Here is a 22767-nt window from a genome sequence, read left to right as displayed (position 1 = left end):
TGGAGAACCTAGCAAGAGAACATGGACACAGAACCTGGCTGGAGATCCTAACCAGAACTTCGCTGGAGATCCTGGACAGAATTTGGCTGGAGATCCTGGATAGAACCTGGCAGGAGAACCTCTCTATGCTGATCCACAGAACCTGGCTGGAGAACCCAACTATGCTGATCAACTGAACACTGCCTCCATGTCATTCCTTCTTCGCTGACTCCGTCCACACCTTTGGGGACCCCTGGACCTGCTGGGGCTGGACCACAGCATGGAACCTGATCATTGAATCTGTCCAGATCAGTTATTGTTCAGATTCTGGGTGTAGTCACCCTGAAGTGCATTATCTCCCCATCTGTGGGTCTGGGATGCTAGAAAACAAAAGTAACTGTTCCTGAAATAAAATGGTGGAACAGCCCAGCTGGTGTGGCTCAGTGGTTGAGCACTGACCTATGAACCAGGCGGTCACAGTTGGCTACCTGGTCAGGTCACACCCTCAGGTTGCAGACTCCATCCCAGTGAGGGGTGTACAGAAAGCAGCCTATCAGCGATTCTCTGATCATCGATGTTTTCCCTATCCTTTCCTCTCTGAAATCAGTAAAAAAAGTATTTCTTACGTGTTGGAGCAGCCCTGGCTGGTTTTGCTCAGTGAATAGAGCATTGGCCTACGGACTGAAGGGTCCCAGGTTCAATTCTGGTCAAGGGCACATGCCCAGGTTGTGGGCTTGATCCCCAGTAGGGGACATGCAGGAGTCAGCCAATCAATGATTCTCATCATTGATGTTTCTATCTCTCCCTTCCTCTCTGAAATCAATATATATATATATATATATATATATTTATATATAAAGAATGTTGGAGCAGACCTAGGATAGCTATATATATATATTCTGTTTAAAAAGGGGAGAAAAATGGAGAGAAAAGAAGCACAGTCTCAAGACATTTTGAAAATCATGTGGATCAAGCCCTGGAAGCATCATCTGTGGTTCAGGGCCCTGCCCACTGGGCTGGACGCTCCCCATTAGGGGTCCTGCTCTGCTGGGTCATGCTTCCTTTTTCATGAAAGGTAACTCGGGGTTGCAGCTCAGTCTTCTCAGCCAGTTTCATACGTGTAGACGTTGGAGGTATATACCCTTTGATTTCATACTGTCCCTTTAGATCCAAGGTGTTTCTATGGTTTTCTAAGCAGCTTAGCATTAAAGTTCTTTACGTTGGTTTTCTTCATTGGATCTAAATTTTGAATAGCCCAATTTTGAGTAAAAAACAGTATTATTTTTTATATGTTATTAGAGGCCAGGTGCACAAAATTCATGCATGGGAGGGTCCCTCAGCCCAGCCTGCACCCTCTCCAATCTGGGACCACTGGCTCCCAACCACTCGCCTGCCTGATCACCCCTAACTGCCTCCGCCTGCCAGCCTGATGTGCCTAACTGCCCCGCTCCCTGCCAGCCTGATTGCCCCTAACTGCCCTAACAAGGTGTCTCCCCAGTGTTAATGTTCAAATATATGAAGTAAAACATCTGATTGACGTCTTCCTCTCAAAGGAAGATCACAGAGTTCCTGTCCATGTGAGTCCTTCTGTGCAGAAAGCACTCCTACAGCCTTCCCGCAGTGTGAACTTTCTGATGCCGGATGAGGTGGGAGCTTAAGCTATAGGCTTTCCCGCATTCATTGCACTCATATGGCCTTTCTCCAGTGTGAACTTTTTGGTGCCGAACAAGGTGGGAGGTTCTTATGAAATCTTTCCCGCATTTGCTACACACAAAAGGCCTTTCACCCGTGTGAACTCTCTGGTGTGCAATAAAGTCAGAGCTTCGACTAAAGAATTTCCCACATTCAATGCATTCAAAAGGCCTTGTCTCGGTGTGAATTCTCTGGTGTTTAATGAGGGTGTATTTGTGGCCAAAGGACTTCCCACAATCACTGCAAACATAAGGATTTTCTCCAGTATGGATGCTCTCATGCTGAACAAGTGTGGATTTGTGTCTGAACACTTTCCCACAATCATTGCACTTATAAGGCCTTTCTCCATTGTGAACTCTCTGGTGTACAATTAAATTGGAGTGATGGCTAAAGTACTTTCCACATTCACCACACTTATAAGGCATTTCTCCAGTGTGAATTCTTTTGTGCTGTGTGAGGTTGTCTTTGCGGCTAAAGGACTTCCCACATTCACTGCACTCGTAAGGCCTCTCCCCAGTGTGGATTCTCTGGTGCTGCACGAGTGTGGCTTTGCGGCTGAAGGCCTTCCCACACTCGCCGCACTCATAAGGCCTTTCCCCAGAGTGGATTTTCTGGTGCTGAACAAGCGTGTCTTTGCGGCTGAAGGCCTTGCCACATTCGTTGCAGTTGTAATGCGTCTGTCCGATGTGCAGGGCCGCCCCACTCTCAGTGCTCCGTGTCTTCCTCTTGCGGTGCGTGGCCTTTTGCGGGTGACTGTCCCCACGTGCCTGGAAGAGCTTCTGATCCCCCTCACACACAGAGGGCTTCTCTGGTGGATGAGGTCCTTCACAGGCTCTACAGTCCTGTGCAAATGTGGCCTTGCCTTTGTCTCTCCCGACGGGCTTCTCTACATTGTACTGCTTCTGGTGCTGGTAAAAGTTTGCACCAAACGAGAATTGTCTCCCACATGCCTCACATGTGTCTGGTGTCAGTCCATAATGTGTTTCCTGGTGGTCATCCAGACGCAAAATGTCTTTCAAGATGGGGCCACATCTGTCACAAGGCTGAGCCATCTGGGCCGAGGAACGTCCCCTGGCAGGACGCACAGGCGACACTTCCACAGAAATGCTCTGCTCAGAAGATGCCTCTTCATCCTTCACCCCAAGGCAACAACCTGAAGCCAGAAAAATGCTGCTGAAGCCACTCACTGCCGAGAGGGGACAACCGATGGCAAACGTGTGTCTGGCGCACCCATGGCCGAGTCCATGTTAAAGGAAGAGCTGATGTGCACGACTGGCTCTAAGGGTCACAGGAAGGGGAAGGCCTGAGGAAGGACAAAGGTACAAGGCTGAGGTGTAGCCTGGGGACAAGCAGGCAGGACCGCCAGCTTTCTCCTTGCAAATGACTTTTAAGAAGGCCTTGGCTGTTGGGAAAAGGTGAGTGCTACATAGGAATGTATGCCCAGGCCCAGGAAAAGCAGACTTAGAATCAATAACTGGTATTGAAGGTTATGTGTATGTCTCCGATGTTTTAGCATCAGCCAGTAGGGGAGATCACTGCAGAGGGAGCAGGAGAGAGCACTGGTGCTTGGGGTGGACAGCCCTGGGTCAGAGGTCAGAATAGAAAGTGTCTAGAATGAGGGAGGAAATCGCCTGGGCACCAAACCGTAGTGGGCACAGGACGGGTTCCTGGTGTTACTTGAACCGAACCCCAAAGTCACCCCCAAAGCTCTAACTTACCAGGGCCCGTCCAAGCCGCTCCCGCTGTGGCTAGAGTCATCGCCTCTCAGTGAAGTGCTTTCTCCTGTTACAGTTCAGCAGCCACGGAGGATCTGGAAGATACAAGTCACAGAAGAAAGGGCCGGTGAGTGGGAAAGCACTGCCCCCCCACAACGGCCGCAGGTCTTGCAGAGACATCCAGTGGCGCCCGCAGCCGTGACCGGGACGGAACTCATGACACACGTCGCCCGAGGAAATACCCATTGAAGACGGGGGCGGAGTGGCAGACTGAAGGGCCCCGGGTTCGGTTCCGGTCAAGGGCATGTGCCTTGTTTGCTGGCTCAATCCACGCCCGTCGGGTCACCTGCTGGAGGCAGCCCACGGATGTGTCTCGTCTCTCCCTTTCCCGCCCACTCTCTCAAAATCCATGGAGAGCGGCCTCCACGCGGCCTTGTGCTGCAGAGCGGGGAGGGGGCGGGTCTCCCTCGGCCTTTCGCCCGCCCTTCCCTTCAGTTTCTCTGGCTCCGAAGTTGGAGGGGGACAAAAATGGCAGAAGCCAGGGCCCGGGCGGGTGGCCGCAGCACCGGGGGTCCTTCTGAGTTGGCCCAGCCGCCGGGGACACGCGCGCAGGACGTCGGATGTGCAGGGCCCGGGGAGAGGGGAGAGGGGCGCCGGACGTGGACACGGGGCCGGAGGGTGTGCCGCCCGGACGCCGGGCCAGGCCGCACCGGGAGCCGCGAGGCGGGAAGGGCCGCTGGGCGTGGCGGGCGGGCGGCCTCGGGGCCATCCGTGCAGCTCCCACCCGACCCGACCGGCACCCCCGGGTGCGCTGGGGAGGCTGGTGACCCCAAGCGCCAGGGGGCCGCCGTCGAGGGGAAGTGCGGCCGGCGGGGTCCCGGCTCCCGAAGTCCGAGGAGGCTGACAGCAGAGCCGCCCGGGCCGCCGCCCGCGCTCCTCCCCGAGGAAGGGATTTGGAAGGAAGGAAGGACGGGCGGGCGGACGGACGGACGGACGGAGGGAGACAACTCCCGGCTTCCCCTCCCGCCCTCCGGCTCCCGTGGCTGGGCTGGGCCTGGCACAGGAAGGCGGCTGCGGCGGCGGCGAGGGGAAGCCCACCCGCGAGGCGGTCTGTCCGGCTCCTGCGCGCGCTGTCGGCGGGACCAGCTCGCAGCCGGGAGAGGGCGGGTGTCCGTGAGACCAGCGCAAGGGCCACAGGCCGCTGGTGGCCGACCTGCTCCTGCTGCCCAGCCCGGCCGGGCCCCGTCGTGGCGCACCGAGGGGCTGTCCACCCCACCCACGACCCGCAGAGCCGGCTGAACGCGGGCCGCTTTGGAGGCGGGGGCCGCCCGCAGAGCCGGGCCACCTGGCGGGGTCGCGGACCGAGCGCCCCGCCCGCGCGGCCGTGGCCACCGGGGGCCCAGCCCGCAGCCGGCGCAGGCGGACCGCTCCCGGGGGGCGCAGCCGCCTGAGGTGGAGCAGGGCCGCGCCACCCCGCGCCACGCGCTGCCGGACCTGACCCCGCAGCCGCCGCTCCAGGTGTCGCAGGGCCTGTCCCGCAACCTGACGGATCCGTGCGCCCCGGCCAGCGACCGGTCCGGGGCCGCTGGGCGCCAAGGGCATGGGCACCGGCTGCCGGGCTGCGGTCCAGGCGGCGCCTGGGAGCGGGAGCCGCAGTTCCTGGGCCGCGCGGCCGCCCTGAGCGCCGAGGGCAGGCGGTGCAGACGGACATCCCGGCGCGGAACCCCGACGAGGGGCCACAGGGAGCCGGGCGCCCGCCGTGTCTGGAGGCCGCGCCGCCGGGAAGGCTCTGAGGGCGCGGTCTTCGCCCAGGACCGAACCGCGTGAATTCCAATTCTGTGATTAGCACCCCGCCCCCCAATAAAGGAAGGCGCTTACTGTCTGCCCCTCAATTTATACCAAAGAAATCGGAGGTGAAGCTCCCAACCCCCCATGTTAGATGCTCGAGAGGAATCTTCCAGAAGCCAGGGCCATGCTCCCGATTTTCACACCCCGCAGCCCACACTGTGGGGCCTGGAGATGGGGGTTACCCCGCCCCCCAGCTCCTCTCAGGAGTCCCTCACCCCAACCTCATGAATTAATTGGGCAGGAAGGAGGTCATGGGTTCATTTTTTTTTAGTCCTTTTTTTTTTCTAATTAAAAGAAAGGTTACCATGGATGTAGCTTCCCTTTTTGTATGTTGTTAATTTTCTCAGTTGGATCAGGCGCAGACTTGGTGTGGAGTCTGACTTTGCCATGTGATCTGCAAAGGGGGGTGGGGGGGGGCTACTGTGAGCGTGTGGGGTTTTTTTTCTGATTTACCCTAGAGTGATTTTCCCCTCCAATGTCAAGTTTGTACCTTGCACGTACTGAAGTATTTGTTTCATCTATTAAAGTGTTACATTTCTCAAAAAAAAAAATCAATGGGAAAATATCCTTGGGTGAGGACTGACAACAAGAGAAAGCCAAGCAGGTGCATCGGATGGGCTGGCCACAGAACACCCGACCTGACGCCTTGGGGCAGGGTTCTGGGCGGCAGGAGTGGAGGAAGCTGAGCCCGAGGGCCGAGGCGAGGGGGCGGGAAACCGGGATGTCCAGGGTCCAGCCCGGAAGGAACGCAACCTCTGGCGAGAAAGGAGGAGCGGAGCACAGACCGAAAAGCTAACACTCGGGGCCTCACCCAGGATCGGTTTTTTATTTATTTAAAAATATGTGTTTATTGATCTCTTACAGTGAGGAAGGGAGAGGGACAGAGAGAAACATCCATGAGAGAGAAGCACCTGTCCCTGCCTCCCGCACGCCCCCCCGGTGATGGAGAACACGACCAAGGTGCACGCCCCTGACCGGCATCAAACCCGGGACCCTTCAGTCTGCGGGCTGACGCTCTGCCCACTGAGCCACACTGTTGAGGGCAGGACCTTACCCAGGATTTAAACTTGATTTAAAGGCAAAGACTTTCTAGAGCCTCTGAGCCTTGTCACGCAGTCCCCAACCCGCCCAGGGGAAAAGCAAACATCCTCAACAGCCACCTGACCCCACATGACACGGGGCAGCCTCCCCCCAGGACTCCTGGTCTGTCCCTCACACACTTTCCTCCCCAGCGGCCCCTTTTCCAGGAGTCATGTTGTCCAGTCGAGTCGAGAACAGGTGGACAGGTGGACAGACACTATATAGTCTGGGCCTGGAGTGCAGTGCACAGGCCTTCCCTGGTCATAAAGTCAGACAAGAGGCGATGGCTCTCGTCCACCAACGTGAACCCGCATGCTCCCTCCCCACGCCCTCTGGTCATAAAGTCAGATTCCACCCGCTTGTGCCCATCACTCTTCAGATCACACCTCCCTCCACCTGCGGACACGGCATCCAGAGAACGCTTGGGTCACGCACCCAGGACCACGCCTGCCCCAGCCAGGGCCCCACAGCCACCGGGACCTGTGAGCTCGGTTCGTAAATCCTCCCTCCAGGGCTGAGCGTCAGCAAACCCGACCCACGCGCAGGTAACAGGCGCACCCAGCCCCTCCCACTTCGCTGCTGGACACTGAGGAGGCCAGATCCTCTCAGTCACAGGCTGAACACTGGACTCTCATTCAAGGCCACCCCCACTGGCCTTCCCCCCAAGTGTGGTGACTGTGCCCATGGACTCAATGGTCCCTGAGCTAATGTGTCAGCTTGATCTACCCCCTCCCCCCGCCCCATGTCCCACCAATGTCACCCCAGACGCTGGGAGGCAGAGGGAAATGAGCGCCAGCCCCGGCCTCCCTTCCATGTCGTCTGTTGCTGCCACATCGCACGTCCCTTTCTCTGAAGGCTTTACCACCTGTCAGATCCCATTCTTCTCGGCTCCCTTCCCCCATTAACACCAACCCCCCTTTTCTTGTTTCTCAGGTGACTCCACCGTGTCCACCCCTTTTCTAGACCCATCATGTCACGGCCACCAGAACACAAAGGTTCTCTCTGAATCTGATACACAACTCCACCCTACCCTAGGGCTGCCATTATACGGCCGTCTCCAACTCGAATCCCTCCTCCGAACTCAAAACCTGTGTGTCCAGCTGTCCATCTGACAACCCCACTCAGAAGTCTGGAACGTCACGGATTCGATCTGGTCAGAACCTAACTTGTGGCATTATTCCCACTAACTTCACCATCTCAACTGAGGACTTTGCTATCCTTACGCCTTCTCAGGCCAAAAACTGTGGGTCACCTCCAACTCCTCCCCTCTTCCTCTCCTCCTCCTCCTCATCAGTCACTCCCTCGGCTGCTCCACACCTTCCGCGGCTCCGACCTCGCTCAGAGCAGACACCGGCTCCACCGACGGCCACTCCAAAGCTGGGTCCTGGTCCTCGCACTCTGATCGCACCAGGCACCGTGGAGACCTGCGGTTTCCTGAACACGCCCAGTGCAACCTCACGCAGTGCATCTGCACACGCGGGTCCTGTGCTGGGGACACTGCTCACACTGCACTCACCGCTTGCTGGAAATGGAAACCCTTTCACATGATTCGAGAAGTCAGGGCTCAAGACCTCTGGAGACAGAGGGGTCCCCAAACTCAGTGGCAGATAGAAGGCGGATTACGAGCCCTCAGACACCATTCACTGTACTGGGAAGCCAGGTTTATGGGGCGAGGGTGGTGGAATGCGGGCCTGCCATTGCTGCAGTCACCTCCGCAGGGGTCATAGGAGCTCCTGCCCCCACAGCAGCCCTGAGGGGGAGGGAGCTGGGAGTGGTCCGTTGCCACAGTGGCATCTGAGGGACGGGGGCCTGCCCTGCCCCTCGCTGAGGATGTCAGGTGGTCTGAGCTCAGATCCTCACACCTTAGTGCTGCCTCCTACCATCCGCGTGAGCTGGAGCAAAGACCTGTGTCTCAGTGTCTCCATCTGTAACGTCGAGGTGATGGTGGTGCCCACCTCCCAGAGCTGCTGCTGACAACGGACGTGTTAGTACAGCTCAGACACCTCTGAGTTACCCTTTACTGCCCACAAGCTTAACACTTTGCAAATGGTTTGGTACAAATGAGGTGATAGGTTTTTTAAATTCTGAGTTTGTTTTTAGTCGCTTAAGAAAATGTGATATTTGAGACTTTCCATTATAATGAAAGAAGCAAGAACTTTAATCGATTACTAAGCACGGGTATAAATATGTAGATAATTTCCATCTACATATCCTAATTCTTAAGTGACTGCTTATATATACTTGCCAAGTGTACACTAGTCCTGTCATCAAACCAGCCTATCTAGGGCATCGTCCTCTGAAGGCAAGCCTGCCAGTGGCCCTTCATCAGCAGTGTTTATCAGCCTGGTCGGTCTTGCTCAGTGGTTAGAGTGTCAGTCCATGCACTGGGGGTCACGGATTCAATTCCCAGTTGAGGGCAGGTACCTGGGTTGCGGGTTCACTCCCTGCCTCTGGTCGGGGCGTGTGCAGGAGGCAGCCAATGGAAGTGTCTCTCTCACATCAATGTTTCTCTCTCTCCCTCCTTTCTATTCTCTCTCTGAAAAGTAACAGGAATGGTATCCTCCCTTCAAACCTGAGGAGTGGGGAACTGATGGACCGTGGGTCTGGGCTGGTCCAGGGCTGTTCCCCTGGCCTGGCTGGCTTTCTCTGTGCCCCACAGGCAGTGCCTGTGTGCCTGCTGAGTCCACCCCACGGCAGCTCTGTAGCACCCCACTCCTTGCTTCCTCTATCCAGGTGGGGATCCTAGCATCAGCCAGATCCTTTCATGTATCAGGACCAACCCCCCCCCCCCCCCTTTCTGTAGGAAACCTCAGGGATGTTCTCCCTTCCGCCCCTGCCCTCCAATCTCTCACCGCAGGGGCCACATTCAGTAACATCCCTAATGTTCTTCCCCCGAATCTGATCTCCAGGGTGTGACCTGAGGCCTCATACCCAGATGCCCATGTGATACCTCCACTGCGGAACACCTTAGCTTTACTAGGTCCAAAGCCCAACTCCTGACGGCCCTACAAGGTGGTCCCCGTTCCAGCCTCCATTCTTCAGGGGAAACACAACAGAACCCGATGCCCTGCCCGGGTAGCTCAGTTGGTTACAGCATCCGCCCGACGTGCCAAGGCCACGGGTTCAGTCCCCGGTCAGGGCGCATACGAGAATCCACCAATGAACACGTACATCAGTGGAGAAAGAAATTGGTGTTTCTCTCTCTAAAATAAAAATTAAATTGTAGCCGAAACCGGTTTGGCTCAGTGGATAGAGCGTCGGCCTGCGGACTGAAAGGTCCCAGGTTCGATTCCGGCCAAGGGCATGTGCCTTGGTTGAGGGCACATCCCCAGTGGGAGATGTGCAGTAGGCGGCTGATCGATGTTTCTCTCTCATCGATATTTCTAACTCTCTATTCCTCTCCCTTCCTCTCTGTAAAAAATCAATAAAATAATAAAATATATTAAAAAAAAATTAAATTGTAAAAGTCCACTCACAGCCGTATCTGACCCAGCAGCAAATCCTGTTGCTTCTGTCTCGGAAATCTCTCCAGGACTGAATGACCGCTCCACCCGCGGCCCCTCCTGCCCCTGCCCCCCCACACTCCTGGAGTCTGTGGACCCCTCCCCAGCCTCCCTGCCTCCATCCTCATCATCCCCATCCCACGCTCGTCACCGTCCCCGAGTGAACGCTGGGGTACCTGCCTCCTCACAGTGAAGCTGTTACAGGATTCCAGGGCAGGAGGGAGAGGGAAACAGACAGGAAAGTTCAAACAAGGCCAAACAACATGAGCCATGTGCAGCCAGCGAGTAACTAACAAGCCACTGTCCTCCCCAGCCAAGGACACAGAGCAAAGGGTTTAAAAGAAAAAAACCAACAACAAACGAAAAAAACCTCCCTAATGAGAGAATGCAGAAAGGGAGGGAGGAAGAGGAAAGGGAAATAAGGAGGGTTCTGTTCCCTAAGCAGAGAAGCCAGCAGTCTGAAGGCTGGGCAAGATAACGTTGCCAGGTGCTTCTCATGAATTCTGGGACGGTCATGCCGAAGTGAAAAAAAAAAAAAAAAGAAAGAAAGACCTTAGGAATGAATCTGCACCGAAATAGTCAACAGCGGAATTCTGAGACCTACAGGCAGGAGGGCATTTAACGCCTCAGATCCGCCCCCAACCTGCTCTTCCGATTAGCCGAGAGCCCGGCTGCACTTCCTAAGTCAGGTGTATAGGTTTCCTGGCTTTACTTTTTCTTTGTTTTTTTTAGGTATTTTTATTGCTTTCAGAGAGGAAGGGAGAGAGAGGTAGAGGCATCAATGATGAGAGAGAATCACCAATTGGCTGCCTCCTGCACGACCCCCATCGGGGATGGAGCCCACAACCCTGGCACGTCCCCCTGACTGGAATCGAACCCAGGACCCTAGAGTCCACAGGCTGACGCTCTAGCCACTGAGCCAAACCGGCCAGGACTCTTTTTTTAAAATATATTTTAGTGATTTTTTACAGAGAGGAAGGGAGAGGGATAGAGAGTTAGAAACATCGATGAGAGAGAAACATCAATCAGCTGCCTCCTGCACACCCCCTCCTGGGGATGTGCCCGCAACCCAGGTCCTTGCCCTTGACCGGAATTGAACCCGGGACCCTTCAGTCCGCAGGCCGATGCTCTATCCACTGAGCCAACCCGGTTAGGCCTTACTTTACTTTTTCAATAAAGGCACATAGATTAGCCCGGCCAGCGTGGCCCAGGGGTTGAGCATCGACCCATGAGCCAGGAGGTCACAGTTCGATTCCCAGTCAGGGCACAGGCCCAGGTTTCAGGCTGGATCCCCAGTGGGGGGCGTGCAGGAGGCGGCCGATCCATGATTCTCTCTCATCATTGATGTTTCTCTCTCTCTCTCCCCCTCTCCCTTCCTCTCTGAAATCAAAACACTTTAAAAAAAAAAAAGATGCATACTTTATTTAGCCCACCGGTTCTCAACCTGTGGGTCGCGACCCCTTTGGCGGTGGAACGGCCCTTTCACAGGGGTCGCGTAAGACCATCCTGCATATCAGATATTTATATGACGATTCATAGCAGCAGCAGCATGACAGTGATGAAGTAGCAACGAAAATAATTTTATGGTTGGGTCACAACATGAGGAACTGTATTTAAAGGGCCAGAAGATTGAGAACCACTGCTTTAGCCTGACCGGTGTTGCTCAGTGGATAGAGGGTCGGCCTGCGGACTGAAGGGTCCCGGGTTCGATTCCGGACCAGGGCATGTACCTGGGTTGCGGGCACATACTCAGTAGGGGGTGTGCAGGAGGCAGCTGATGGATGTTTCTCTCTCATCGATGTTTCTGACTCTATCCCTGTCCCCTTCTCTCTGTAAAATATCAATAAAATATATTTTAAAAAAATAAGCTGGCTTTTCACAACGCAGTGGAGGGCTCTCATAGACTCACGTATCTGAGGAGACCAGACCCCCCACTGGCCGGGTGTCCGTGAGGAAAGCCCGTAACGCGGCCTCCCTCCCCCGTCGGTCCGGGCGGGACTGGGGCTCCCGGCTGCTCCCCGCGTCCGGGACCCGAGCTCCCCCACCGCCCGCGGCCCGGGCGCCCCGCCCACCTCCCGCCTCACTGGCCGCTGCGAACGGCGGCTCCTCCCACACACGCCCCGGGCCCGGGCGGCACGCGCTGCCGGAGCCGCCGCGCCTTCCCGGCCGCAGGATCGGAGGGAGGGTCCGGGCGCCTCCGGGTGCGGGGGACGCGGCACCTACCTCGCCCGGGCTCCCCCCTGCGGCCCGGCCCGCACGGTCAGGACGGCGCGGAGCCGTGAGGGTGCCGGCCCGGACCCAGGTCCCCGAGGACGCTTCCGCCGCCGCCAGGCTCCCCCCGGGGGGCCGGGGTCCCCTCCCGTCGCCTCGGAGCCCGACCGGGGCTCGCCCACCTGCGCACGCTCGGCCCTGCCAGACGGCGACAAGATGTCTGCCGCAAGGAAGACGCCGGAAGTCCCGGCCAGGCACGTCCCGCGCCCCCAGCGCACGGCGCGGAGGCCTCTGGATAATGTAGTCTGCCCGCCCAGGCATGTTCCGCGTCTGCAGCGCCCAGCGCGTACGCCTCTGGGTAATGTAGTCCGCCCGCCCAGAGACGTCCCGCACGCCCACCGCGCGCCGCAAAGGCCTCTGGGTAATGTAGTCTGTCCGCCCAGGCATGTTCCGCGCTCCCAGCGCCCAGCGCGGAGGCCTCTGGGTAATGTAGTCCGTGCAGGGCTGCAGCCTGGAGCTGGCGCCCTGGTACCCATGGGAGCTTTGGGAAATGGAGCTTGGAGGCCCAGATCTTTGAGGAGTGAGCATATTTCGAGATATATTCCCTGACATAGTCCCCAAAGCTACAGGACACAACAGTGCCACGTGAAATGCCAGAGTCCGCTCCGATCTGGTTTTTGGTTTGAAGGCCACTATTTTATTATTACTTTTTAAAAATTTTTTATTGTTTTTTTTACAGAGTGGAAGGGAGAGGGATAGAGAGTTAGAAACATCCATGAGAGAAAAACATCGATCAGCTGCCTCCTGCAACCTCCTTACTGGGGATGTGCCCGAAACCAAGGTACATGCCCTTGATCGGAATCGAACCCGGAACCCTTCATTCCGCAGGCCGATGCTCTATCCACTGAGAAACACCGGTTAGGGCAGGAGGCCACTATTTTAGAAAGTGAGTTTTTTAAAAAAATATTTTTATTGATTTCAGAGAGGAAGGAAGAGGGAGAGATAGAAACATCAACGATGAGAGAGAATCATCGATTGGCTGCCTCCTGCAGGTCCCCCACTGGGGATGGAGCCCACAACCCGGGCATGTGTCCTTGACCAGAATCGAACCTGGGACCCTTCAGTCCGCAGGCCGATGCTCTATCCACCAAGCCAAACCGGCCAGGGCAAAAAGTGTTTTTTATATACTTTTTAAATTGATTTTGGAGAAGAAAAGAGAGGGAGAGGGAGATAGAAACATCAATGATGAGAATCATTGACTGGCTGCCTCCTGCAAGCCCCACACTGGGATCCAGCCCGCAACCCAGGCCTGTGCCCTGACCCAGAATCAAACCTTGATCTCCTGGTTCATAGATTGAGGCTCAACCACTGAGCCACTCTGGCAGGGCCGATTTCCTTGTTTTTTTAACGATGTGTAGAGGGGAGCTTTCAGGCAGTTTTGTGAGATTCAGTTGGGTCAGGGGTAAGAGAATTGTCTCCGGACAGGGCTGTGGAGTGGAAGGAGGAGGCAGGAGGTTGGGGCTCTCTGAAGCAAGTGACTAACTGGAGTGCTTCCTCTTGTTAACCCAAAAACTAGTGGCCCTTTGGCCTTGGCTGGTGGCTCAGTTAGTTGGAGCAACCTCCCCTCTGCCAAAAGGTTGTGGGTTCGATTCTGGTCAGGCCTTTCAAAGCCAGGTACAAGCATTTATTTGGGATCAATAATAGCTACTTGGGAAGCACTGATTCAGGCAGAAGCCAAAATAGTGTTCCCATTGGGAGGCAGAGGCAATGGGCATTCAGGAGAAAGGGAAGGAGAACAGCTGCATCAGTGGAAGGAAAGCATTGCTACGGGTGCAGATAACAGAACAGCGATGCTAATCCTAGACCAGCGGTTCTCAACCTGTGGGTTGCGACCCCTTTGGGGGTCGAGTGACCCTTCACAGGGGTCGCCTAAGACCATTGGAAAACACATATATAATTCCATATTGTTTTTGTGATTGATCACTATGCTTTAATTATGTTCAACTTGTAACAATGAAATTGGGGGTCACCACAACACGAGGAACTGTATTAAAGGGTCGCGGCATTAGGAAGGTTGAGAACCACCGGGCTAGAGGAAGGGCTAAAGGATTTCTCTCATCCACCCCATACATAATGCCTTTCTCCAGAACAAACTCTCTGCTGTTGAATAAGGTTGGAACTTTGTCTTAAAGAATCTGCTCACAGTCACTGTGCTGATAAAGCATTTCTCCAGAGTAAGCTTTCCTGTATCAAATGAGGTTAAAGATTTGTCCAGCCCGTGGACTGGAGGGTGTCAGGTTCATTTCCGGTCAAGGGCACATATCTCAGTTGCAGGCCCTGGTTAGGGCGCATGCGGAGGCAGCCAATTGATGTATGCGTCTCACATGGATGTTTCTCTGTCTCTACCCCTCCATTCCACACACTTTGAAAAAATCAATGGAGCCTGGCTGGCGGGACTCAGTGGTTGATCGTTGACCTATGAACCAGAAGGTCATGGTTTGATTCCAAGTCGGGGCACATGCCCAGGTTATGGGCTCAATTCCGTGTGGGGCATGCAGAACACAGCCAATCAATGATTTTCTCTCATTATTGATGTTTCTGCCTCTCTGAAATCAATAACATATATATTTTTTTTCTTTAGATTTGTCCAGCCCTGACTGCATCGTTCAGTTGATAAAAATGTTATTTTGATACACCAAAGTTGTGATTTTGATTTCAATCTGGGCACATAAAGGGGTCATATAATGAATGCATAAACAAGTGGATAATAAATCAATGTGTCTTTCTACTTCCTTTGTAAAACCATAATTTAGAAAATTGTCCAGTCTCATACAGTGTTGCTCAGTGATTAGATCATCAGTCTTCGTATTAAAGAGCCATGGGTTTCATCCCCACCACCAATCCAGTGGGAGTATGTGCAGGAGGCAACCAGTCGATGTTTCCCTTTCACACTGATGTTTCTCTCTCTCTCCCTCCTTCCTCGCCTTCCACCCTCTCTGAAAAGCAATGGAAAAAATATCCTTGGGTGAGGATTAACCAAAAAAAATTGTCCAAAATGGTTCCCCCATTCACTTCACTCATAAGGCTTTTATCTACTGTGAACTCTGTAGTGTTGGAAAAGACTAGAACTTTGTCTAAAAAACTTTGGATTCACTACAGTCATAAGGCCTTTCTCCAGTGTAGCCACTGCCGGGTTCACTTAGTTTAGAGCTCTGAGAGCCTTCCAACAATCACTACACTAATTCAGCTTTTCTCCAGTGTGACCTATTGAGTGAGTGCAGATCTTTGGTTTAAGGACTTCCCACAATAACTACACTCATTTGTAGTGACTTTTCTCCACTGTATACTCCTGTTGTTGAATGAGGGCAGAATTTTGGCTTAAGGATTTTCCATATTCACTACACTCCTACAATTTTTCCAAAGTGTGAACACGCTTGTGTCTAATAAGTTGAGATTTCAGGTTAAAAGATTTCCCACATTCACTACACTTCAACGGATTTTTTCCAGAATGAACACGAAGGTGTTGACTAAGACTGCTGCGCTGTCTAAAGCATTTCCCACACACACTGCACTCATATGGCTTTTCTCCAGTATGACACCTCTGGTGTTCGGTGAGGCTACCTTTTAGGCTGAATGACTTCCCGCAGTCACTACAGCCATATGGCTTTTCTCCTGTGTGAACTTTCCTATGTTGGAAGAGGTTATACTTTCTGCCAAAGGTTTTCCCACATTCACTGCATTCATAAGGCTTTTCTCCAGAGTGAACTCTCTCATGGTTCAGGAGGTAATCTTTGCGCCTAAAAGATTGCCCACATTTCCTGCACTCGTAAGGCCTTTCACCCGTGTGACCTCTGTGGTGCTCAATGAGCTTAGAGCTACAAGTGAAGGACTTTCCACAATCACTACACTCATATGGCTTTTCTCCAGTGTGAACTTTCTGGTGTTGAATGAGGGCAGAACTTAGGCTAAAAGAATCTCCACAGACACAACATGCATATGGCTTTTCTCCAGTGTGAACAGTCTTGTGTCTGATAAGTTGGGATTTGCGGTTAAAAGATTTCCCACATTCACTACACTCAAAAGGATTTTTTCCTGAATGAACTTGACGGTGTTGAATAAGACTCCAGCGTTGTCCAAAGCATTTCCCACACACACTGCACTCATATGGCTTTTCTCCAGTGTGACATCTCTGGTGTTCAGTGAGGCTAGAGTTCTGGATGAAAGACTTCCCACAGTCACGGCACTCATATAACTTTTCTCCAGTGTGAACTTTCCTATGTTGACGGAGGTTATAGTTTCGTCTAAAGGTTTTCCCACATTCGCTGCACTTGTAAGGCTTTTCTCCGGTGTGAAATCTCTCATGCTTAAGGAGGTGATCTTTGCGCCTAAAAGATTTCCCACACTTACTACACTCATAAGGCCTTTCACCAGTGTGACCTCTGTGGTGGTCAATGAGTTTAGATCTGTGTCTGAAGGACTTTCCACAATAACTACACTCAAATGGCTTTTCTCCAAGGTGGACTCTCTGGTGTTTAAGTAAAGACCTTCGGCTAAAGGACTTCCCACCATCACTACACCCATAGGGCTTTTCTCCAGTGTGAATTCTGCGGTGTTGAATGAGTCCGGAGGTTTGGCTGAAGGACTTCCCACAATCACTACACTCACGAGGCCATTCTTGAGTGTGAACTCTCCTATGTTGAATGAGGCTTGACGTTTGTCTAACATCTGTTCCACATTTGCTACAGTCACCAAGCCCTTCTCCAGAGCAGACACTCTGACGCCGAACAAGTTTCTGGCTGTGGCGGGCGGCTTTTTCACATCCACCTGACTTGTGATGACTTTGCCCACTCTCACCGCCACTGTGTGGCTCTGCACTGTTAGGAGAAGCCTGATGCTGGCAACTTCCTGAAATGGCTGGAAGGTCCTCCCTGAACTCCCTACAGGGAAAAGGCACCATGGATACGGAGGTGGACCAGGTCCTAAATGAGGCCCTGAGCCCTTTCCCGGCCTTCTCTCTCCGGGCTTCCCTCTGCTGCTGGTGAACGTGTGCAGGGAGACAGAAGCCTCTCATGTATGTGTCACTGAAGAAGGCTCGCTGCTCAAGGCAGGCTGCTTGGCCCTCAGTCAGGTGCAGAATATCTTTCAAGACCAAGACACAACGCTCACAGGAATGTGTTTTCTCAGCGGCTGGAGCTGTCTCAGATGCCCTGACCTGTGACTCTCCTTCTACAGACACACTCTGCTCAGAACAGGCCTCCTCGTCATCCGTTTTATGGCAACAACCTGAAAACAGAGCAACGATGAGGAAATGAATGTTGACTTTACTGGGAGGGGGAAGTCCCATTACAAAAACGTGTCACTTTCAATACACTGGTAAATGGGATTGTCTGAAAACACAAGACCTAGAGGCTGGTTGAATAAGGTGCTGTGTAGTCCTGGGCCTCAGAAGATCACAAAGCAGGGGAGACCTCCCTGGGAAAAGGACACAGGGGTTACATGCAAGCTTGTGGAACAGAAGCAGGATCTCCAAACCTTGGTTCTGCTAACCGCGCTCAGAAGGGCTTGTCTGCCGCTGACATGAGGTTGGTCATAGCCTTTTCCCAGTCAAATTCAGTACGTGTGCAGCTGGGGCTCAAATACCACTCAAGGATGCACACACACATCCTAACGCAGGCGCAGGTTATTGTCGGGGGGAGCAGTTACTGCTGAGGGAGCAGCACAGAAAAAACAGGTGACGCACAGAGGCCACAAAGGGGAAGGTTGGCAGAAACTGAAAAGCTCTAGATAAAATTCTAGAAAAGTTCTAGACAAGTCAGCAAAGTGTCAAACGTGAAAATGAACAGGTAGAAATGAGGTGCAGCCAGTGGCACCAAAACACGACATGACACAGTGCAGGTTCCTGGTATGATGTAAAGACAGCCCTTAGGTCATGCCCTCCAATAGTCACCGATCATCATGGCCAGGCCTCTTCTGAGACCATGTTGCCATGTCCACCACGTGAAAAAACACACCATGTTACTCTCCCTGCAGCTTCTATGGTCAGAGTAGTTGCACCTTCTACAACTATTCAGAACTTAAATGATGAGAGTCTTAATGAAAGAAAACAGAGGTGAACAGCCGGCACAGGACCAGAGCAATCTGGCATATAATATTCAGGGAAGAAAATATTAAAAACAGCAATGGAAGAAGGACCTTACAAGAACAGCCCGAGGTTCATGCCAGTAATAACCATGACCTGGTACAGGCCGTCAAAAAGAACCTTCAGAACTGGAGGCCATGGAGCTGGACTTGGTCACGCTGCCATGGAGACGGCCAGCAAAGTGGGACCCATTAAGCTGTCTGCAAGACTGCTGACTCAAAGACACTTAATTACAATTTTTTTAAATTGATTTCAGCGAGGAAGGGAGAGGGAGAGAGAGATAGAAACATCAATGATGAGAGAGAACAACTGTTCGGCTGCCTCTTGCACGCCGCCTACTGGGGATGGAGCCCACAACCTGGTCATGTGACCTTGACCGGAATCGAACTCGGGACCCTTCAGTCCACAGGCCAATGCTCTACCCACTGAGCAAACCAGCTAGGGCAATTTTTGAGGCAACAGGTGTAAGGGGTGCTCAAGGCCTCATTTGCTCAGGGCACTCCACACAGCCCAGCACCAGCGGACACAGCACATACGAAAGGAAACTGAGAATTTAGCAGGGCCCATAATCTGCCTGTGGAAGAGACAACGCTATTTTGGAGAAAATAGGTAAGGAAAGACATCACCTCAGGACACCAAAAGAGATGTAAACGTCTTACCCACGGAGGCTACAAGTGCAAACACTTCCAGCATCTCCTCGCAGTACAGAAGTCTCTGAGCCGCATCAAGGAGCCCCCACTCCTCCTGAGAAAAGGCAATGGCCACATCCTCAAAGTTTATATCCTGTCATAATGGGGACAGTACAGCCCATGATCAGTTCCTTCCTAGGATTCCAAGTTTTTCATACCCCTCACCCTCCACATCCACCTGCTCACTCCACTCCCCACCTCAGAAAATATTCCAGGGCTTGGTGCCATCAGAATCTCTTCTTATATTCATATATATATATATATATATATATATATATATATATGTGTGTGTGTGTGTGTGTGTGTGTGTGTGTGTGTGTGTGTGTGTATTTTCTTGACTTTTTACAGAGAGGAAGGGGGAGGGAGAGAGTTAGAAACATCGATGAGAGAGAAACATCGATCAGCTGCCTCCTGCACACTCCCCACTGGGGATGTGCCTGCAACCAAGGTACTTGCCCTTGACCCGAATCAAACCTGGGACCCCTGAGTCCACAGGCCTATGCTCTATCCACTGAGCCCAACTGGTTAGGGCTCTTCTTGTATTCTGAATGACACTGTGTCTTCCCAAAACAACACCAGGCAGGTGGGTGGATAAACATTACCTGAACTCTGGGTCTGGCATGTGGGCTACATTGTATCTTGTTAACATGGTGAGTGTCACAAACAAAGATGGAAAAGAAAAGTTTGTTTTGGGACAATTGTGAATGATTTGACATTGGAATTCTTAGGCCATTGGAATTGGTCGGCAAACTGCGGCTCGCGAGCCACATGCGGCTCTTTGGCCCTTTGAGTGTGGCTCTTCCACAAAATACCACGTGAACAGTGCGATTTGAACTTCGTGGCCCATGCGCAGAAGTCGGTATTTTGTGGGAGAGCCACGCTCAAGGGGCCAAAGAGCCGCATGTGGCTTGCGAGCCGCAGTTTGCCGACCACTGTCTTAGGCAATACCATTGTGGGCGCCCAGATTGTCCCTCCAAGAAACAAAAACATGATATTAATCTTCACCCATATGACCCTAACCCCAGGGTCTGAGGCCATCCCTTTAACACTACCATCTGCACATAAGTGTTTTAATTTGTTTTTTAAAATCCTCACCTGAGGATATTTTTTCACTGATTTTAGATAGAGGAAGGGAGGGAGAAAGAGAGAGAGAGGAAGAGAGAGAAACATTGATGTGAGAGAGACACAGCGATTGGTTGCCTCCCGCATGTGCCCCAGGTGGGGCCTGAGATCGAACCTGCAACCCAGGTACACATACATGCTCTTGACTAGAACCCTCAAGCCTTCAGTGTGTGGGCCTACAGTCTAACCATTTAGTAATACCAGCCAGGACTGCACATAATTCTTTGAATCACACTCCCTCACACAGCTGGTCTCCCAGAACAACTTCAAAGATAACACAAACATGTGATGATGATGATAATTTATTCCCTGAACAGTGTCTTTCCCTGGATTCTAATTTTATCATCTCCCTAATCTATCCCAGGCTTACACTTCTCCCTTCCCCATGCCAGGGCATTTTCATGGCCCAGTGGCACTGATGCCCACTGTCTCATCAAGGTCCTATTGGCCAGCACATCAGCCCTCGACAGCAACGGGCAGGTGGGCAGATAAATGGCATGTAAGCTCTGAACCTGGCACATGAGACCACAACAACCCCTCTTTTCAGGTAATTCTCAGGGGTTTCTATATTGTTCCCTCCAGACACCGTCCTGAACTCCTCCTCATCTCATGCCCTTAACAGGCCAAAAATAAAACTGATATTTCCCAAAGAAAGTTACTCTTCATACTACTGATTTCCTCACAGTTGATGGTACTTCCATTACTACAGCTGCTAAAACCATACCGACATGTTAAATGTGACTCTTACCCCTCTCTCTCTCTCTCTCTCTCTCTCTCTCTCTCTCTCCCTTCAAATTAGAAATTCCAGGTTGTGCCCTGGCTGGGTTGCTTAGTTGGTTGGAGCATCGTCACAATAAACCAAGGTTGCAGGTTCAATCCATGTCAAGGCACGTAAAAGAATCAACCAGTGAATGCACAAGTAAAATAATAAGTCAATGTCTTCCTCCCCCCTTCCTCGCTCTCTAAAATCCTATATAATAAAAGGCTAATATGCAAATTGACCAAGCAGTGGAATGATAGATCACTAAAATGCACACTGACCACCAGGGGTCAGACGCTCAATGCAGAAGCTGCCCCCTGGTGGTCAGGTGCTCCCACAGGGGAAGCACTGTTCGGCCAGAAGCTGGGCTCACAGCTGTGAGCAGAGCGGCTATAACGGGAGCCTCTCCCGCTTCTGCAGCAGAGCTAAGGATGTCCGACCACTGGCTTAGGCCCGCTCCCTGCAGAGACTGCGAGAGGGTGCAGGCAGGGCTGAGGGACCCCCTGAGTTCACGAATTTCGTGCACCAGGCCTCTAGTCAATAAATAAAATAATTTTTAAAAATCCAGGTGCCCACACATAAAATAGTGATCTAGAATCCAAATGCTTCGCCTACCTCCACGGCCACCCTCCTGGTCTAGTTACCCTCACACTCAGCCAGACTATGGCAGCAGCCCCTCCCTGGTCTTCTCCCACCTCCCTCCGACCATAGCGCTCTCCATGCTGCCGCCACAGGGAGCCTAAGGAGACCTGGGTCAGATCCCCTCCCTCCAGGGCTGCAAAGGTCCCATGGCCCCCACCACCTGCGGAGAGACACCCAACTTGTCACAAAGCTGGTCTAGTCCTCACTCCTGTCCCACGAGAACGAAAGGACACCCGCGGGTCCCCAAACTAGCTCAGCCCCACCTCTCAGACCCCACACATAGGAACCTAGGGCTGGGAGGACCTCCCACCTCTCATTCCACTCGTTGCCAAAACCAGGGTCCACGTCATAAAGCACCAGCCGTGGCCTTAGGACTCTGGGCTGAGTGTCCCGGGGCCCAGGGCGGAAAGAGGGGCCGAGGGCCCAGGACCCCACGACCTCAGAGGCCACCAGAGAGTGAGGCCCTGACAGGAGCCCCCCAGCCCCGCCCCCCAGCGGCTCTGCCCCCGCAGGAACCGGTGGGAACGAAAGGGCTGAGGGCCGGGCACCCACCCCAGGACCCAGGGGCTCCGGCTGCTCAGGGCCCTGGCCCAGCCCCGGGCCGGGTGATGCCCGCCTCCCTCGGGGCTCAAGGCCCCTCTTTTGCTGACAACCACCCCCGGCCCCGGCGCCTGAGCAGGAAAGTGAAACTCCCCCCGCACCGCCTCGCCGCACCTCCATTGCTTTAGGCACAAATCAGGGCCCGGGTTTCCGGAATCCTCCCGGCTCGGCGGCCCCTGCGCTGTTCCCCCGGCGGCCCCTCAGCCCCTCACACCGGGGGTCACCCCCTCCCCCTCCTCCTCCAGCGCCGCGCGGCTCGGACGCGGGGCCTGGGCCGCAGGAGGGACGGGCGCCCGCCCCCCGGGCTGCGGGGTTGGGCGGGGAAGCGGGTGGCCCCGGGGACACGCTCACCTCAGCCGGGCGCCTGGGCGCGGCCTCCGCCATCGGACTCAGCGGGCGGGGAGGCTCCGAGGCCCCCGAACCGGGACCGGGGCGGTTCTACCAGCTTGGGACCCGCTGGCCGATTCTCCGTTGCCTCCTCAGTCCGGCCCCCGCGCTCTGATTCATTGAAACCGCCGCACTGGCCCCGCTGAGGGCCCTGAGGAGGGCACCGGAAGTCCCGCCCTAACCTCAAGCGCAATAGTGAAACGCTCGGTTTCCTGAGCTTTCATTGGCTCAACCCGCCATGGTTGGACGCGTTGCCTTCTGGGTAATGTAGTTTCCCCAACAAACTGGAGAGCTGCTGTTGTAGTCACTGATGTGGGAGATTAAAGGGACGGCTCATCCCTGACCGGTTTGGCTCAGTGGATAGAGCTTCGGCCTTCGGACTGAAGGATCCCAGGTTCCA

The 22767-nt window shown here is 53.7% G+C and overlaps 1 protein-coding gene and 1 long non-coding RNA gene across 9 annotated transcripts; one reads left to right on the top strand and one right to left on the bottom strand.

Annotated features, from left to right (window-relative positions):
* Nucleotides 1-855: 855 nt before the first annotated feature.
* On the bottom strand, nt 856-22556 carry LOC118657451 (zinc finger protein 134-like). Of its 8 annotated transcripts, none has more exons than XM_036311480.1 (3): nt 22332-22550; nt 3390-3481; nt 856-2824 (listed from the first exon to the last, which is right to left on the bottom strand). In XM_036311480.1, the coding sequence occupies exons 2-3, from the start codon at nt 3427-3429 to the stop codon at nt 1584-1586; spliced, it is 1281 nt and encodes a 426-aa protein (XP_036167373.1). In that variant the 5' UTR covers nt 3430-3481; nt 22332-22550; the 3' UTR covers nt 856-1583. The 8 variants fall into 8 exon arrangements, 5 of the variants coding, with proteins under 5 accessions (XP_036167373.1, XP_036167374.1, XP_036167372.1 ...); XM_036311481.1 differs by lacking the exon at nt 22332-22550 and adding an exon at nt 12211-12292; XM_036311479.1 differs by lacking the exon at nt 22332-22550 and adding an exon at nt 12041-12226.
* On the top strand, nt 12248-14816 carry LOC118657466. The gene is made up of 2 exons (XR_004968018.1): nt 12248-12386; nt 14670-14816. It is a non-coding gene; the product is annotated as an uncharacterized LOC118657466 (long non-coding RNA).
* Nucleotides 22557-22767: the final 211 nt, after the last annotated feature.

The sequence above is a fragment of the Myotis myotis genome, unplaced genomic scaffold, assembly GCF_014108235.1.
Source record: "Myotis myotis isolate mMyoMyo1 unplaced genomic scaffold, mMyoMyo1.p scaffold_m19_p_55, whole genome shotgun sequence".
Lineage (NCBI taxonomy): Eukaryota > Metazoa > Chordata > Mammalia > Chiroptera > Vespertilionidae > Myotis > Myotis myotis.
The sequence above is the reverse complement of the archived record's forward strand: the minus strand, read 5'-3'. Positions and strand labels throughout refer to the sequence as shown.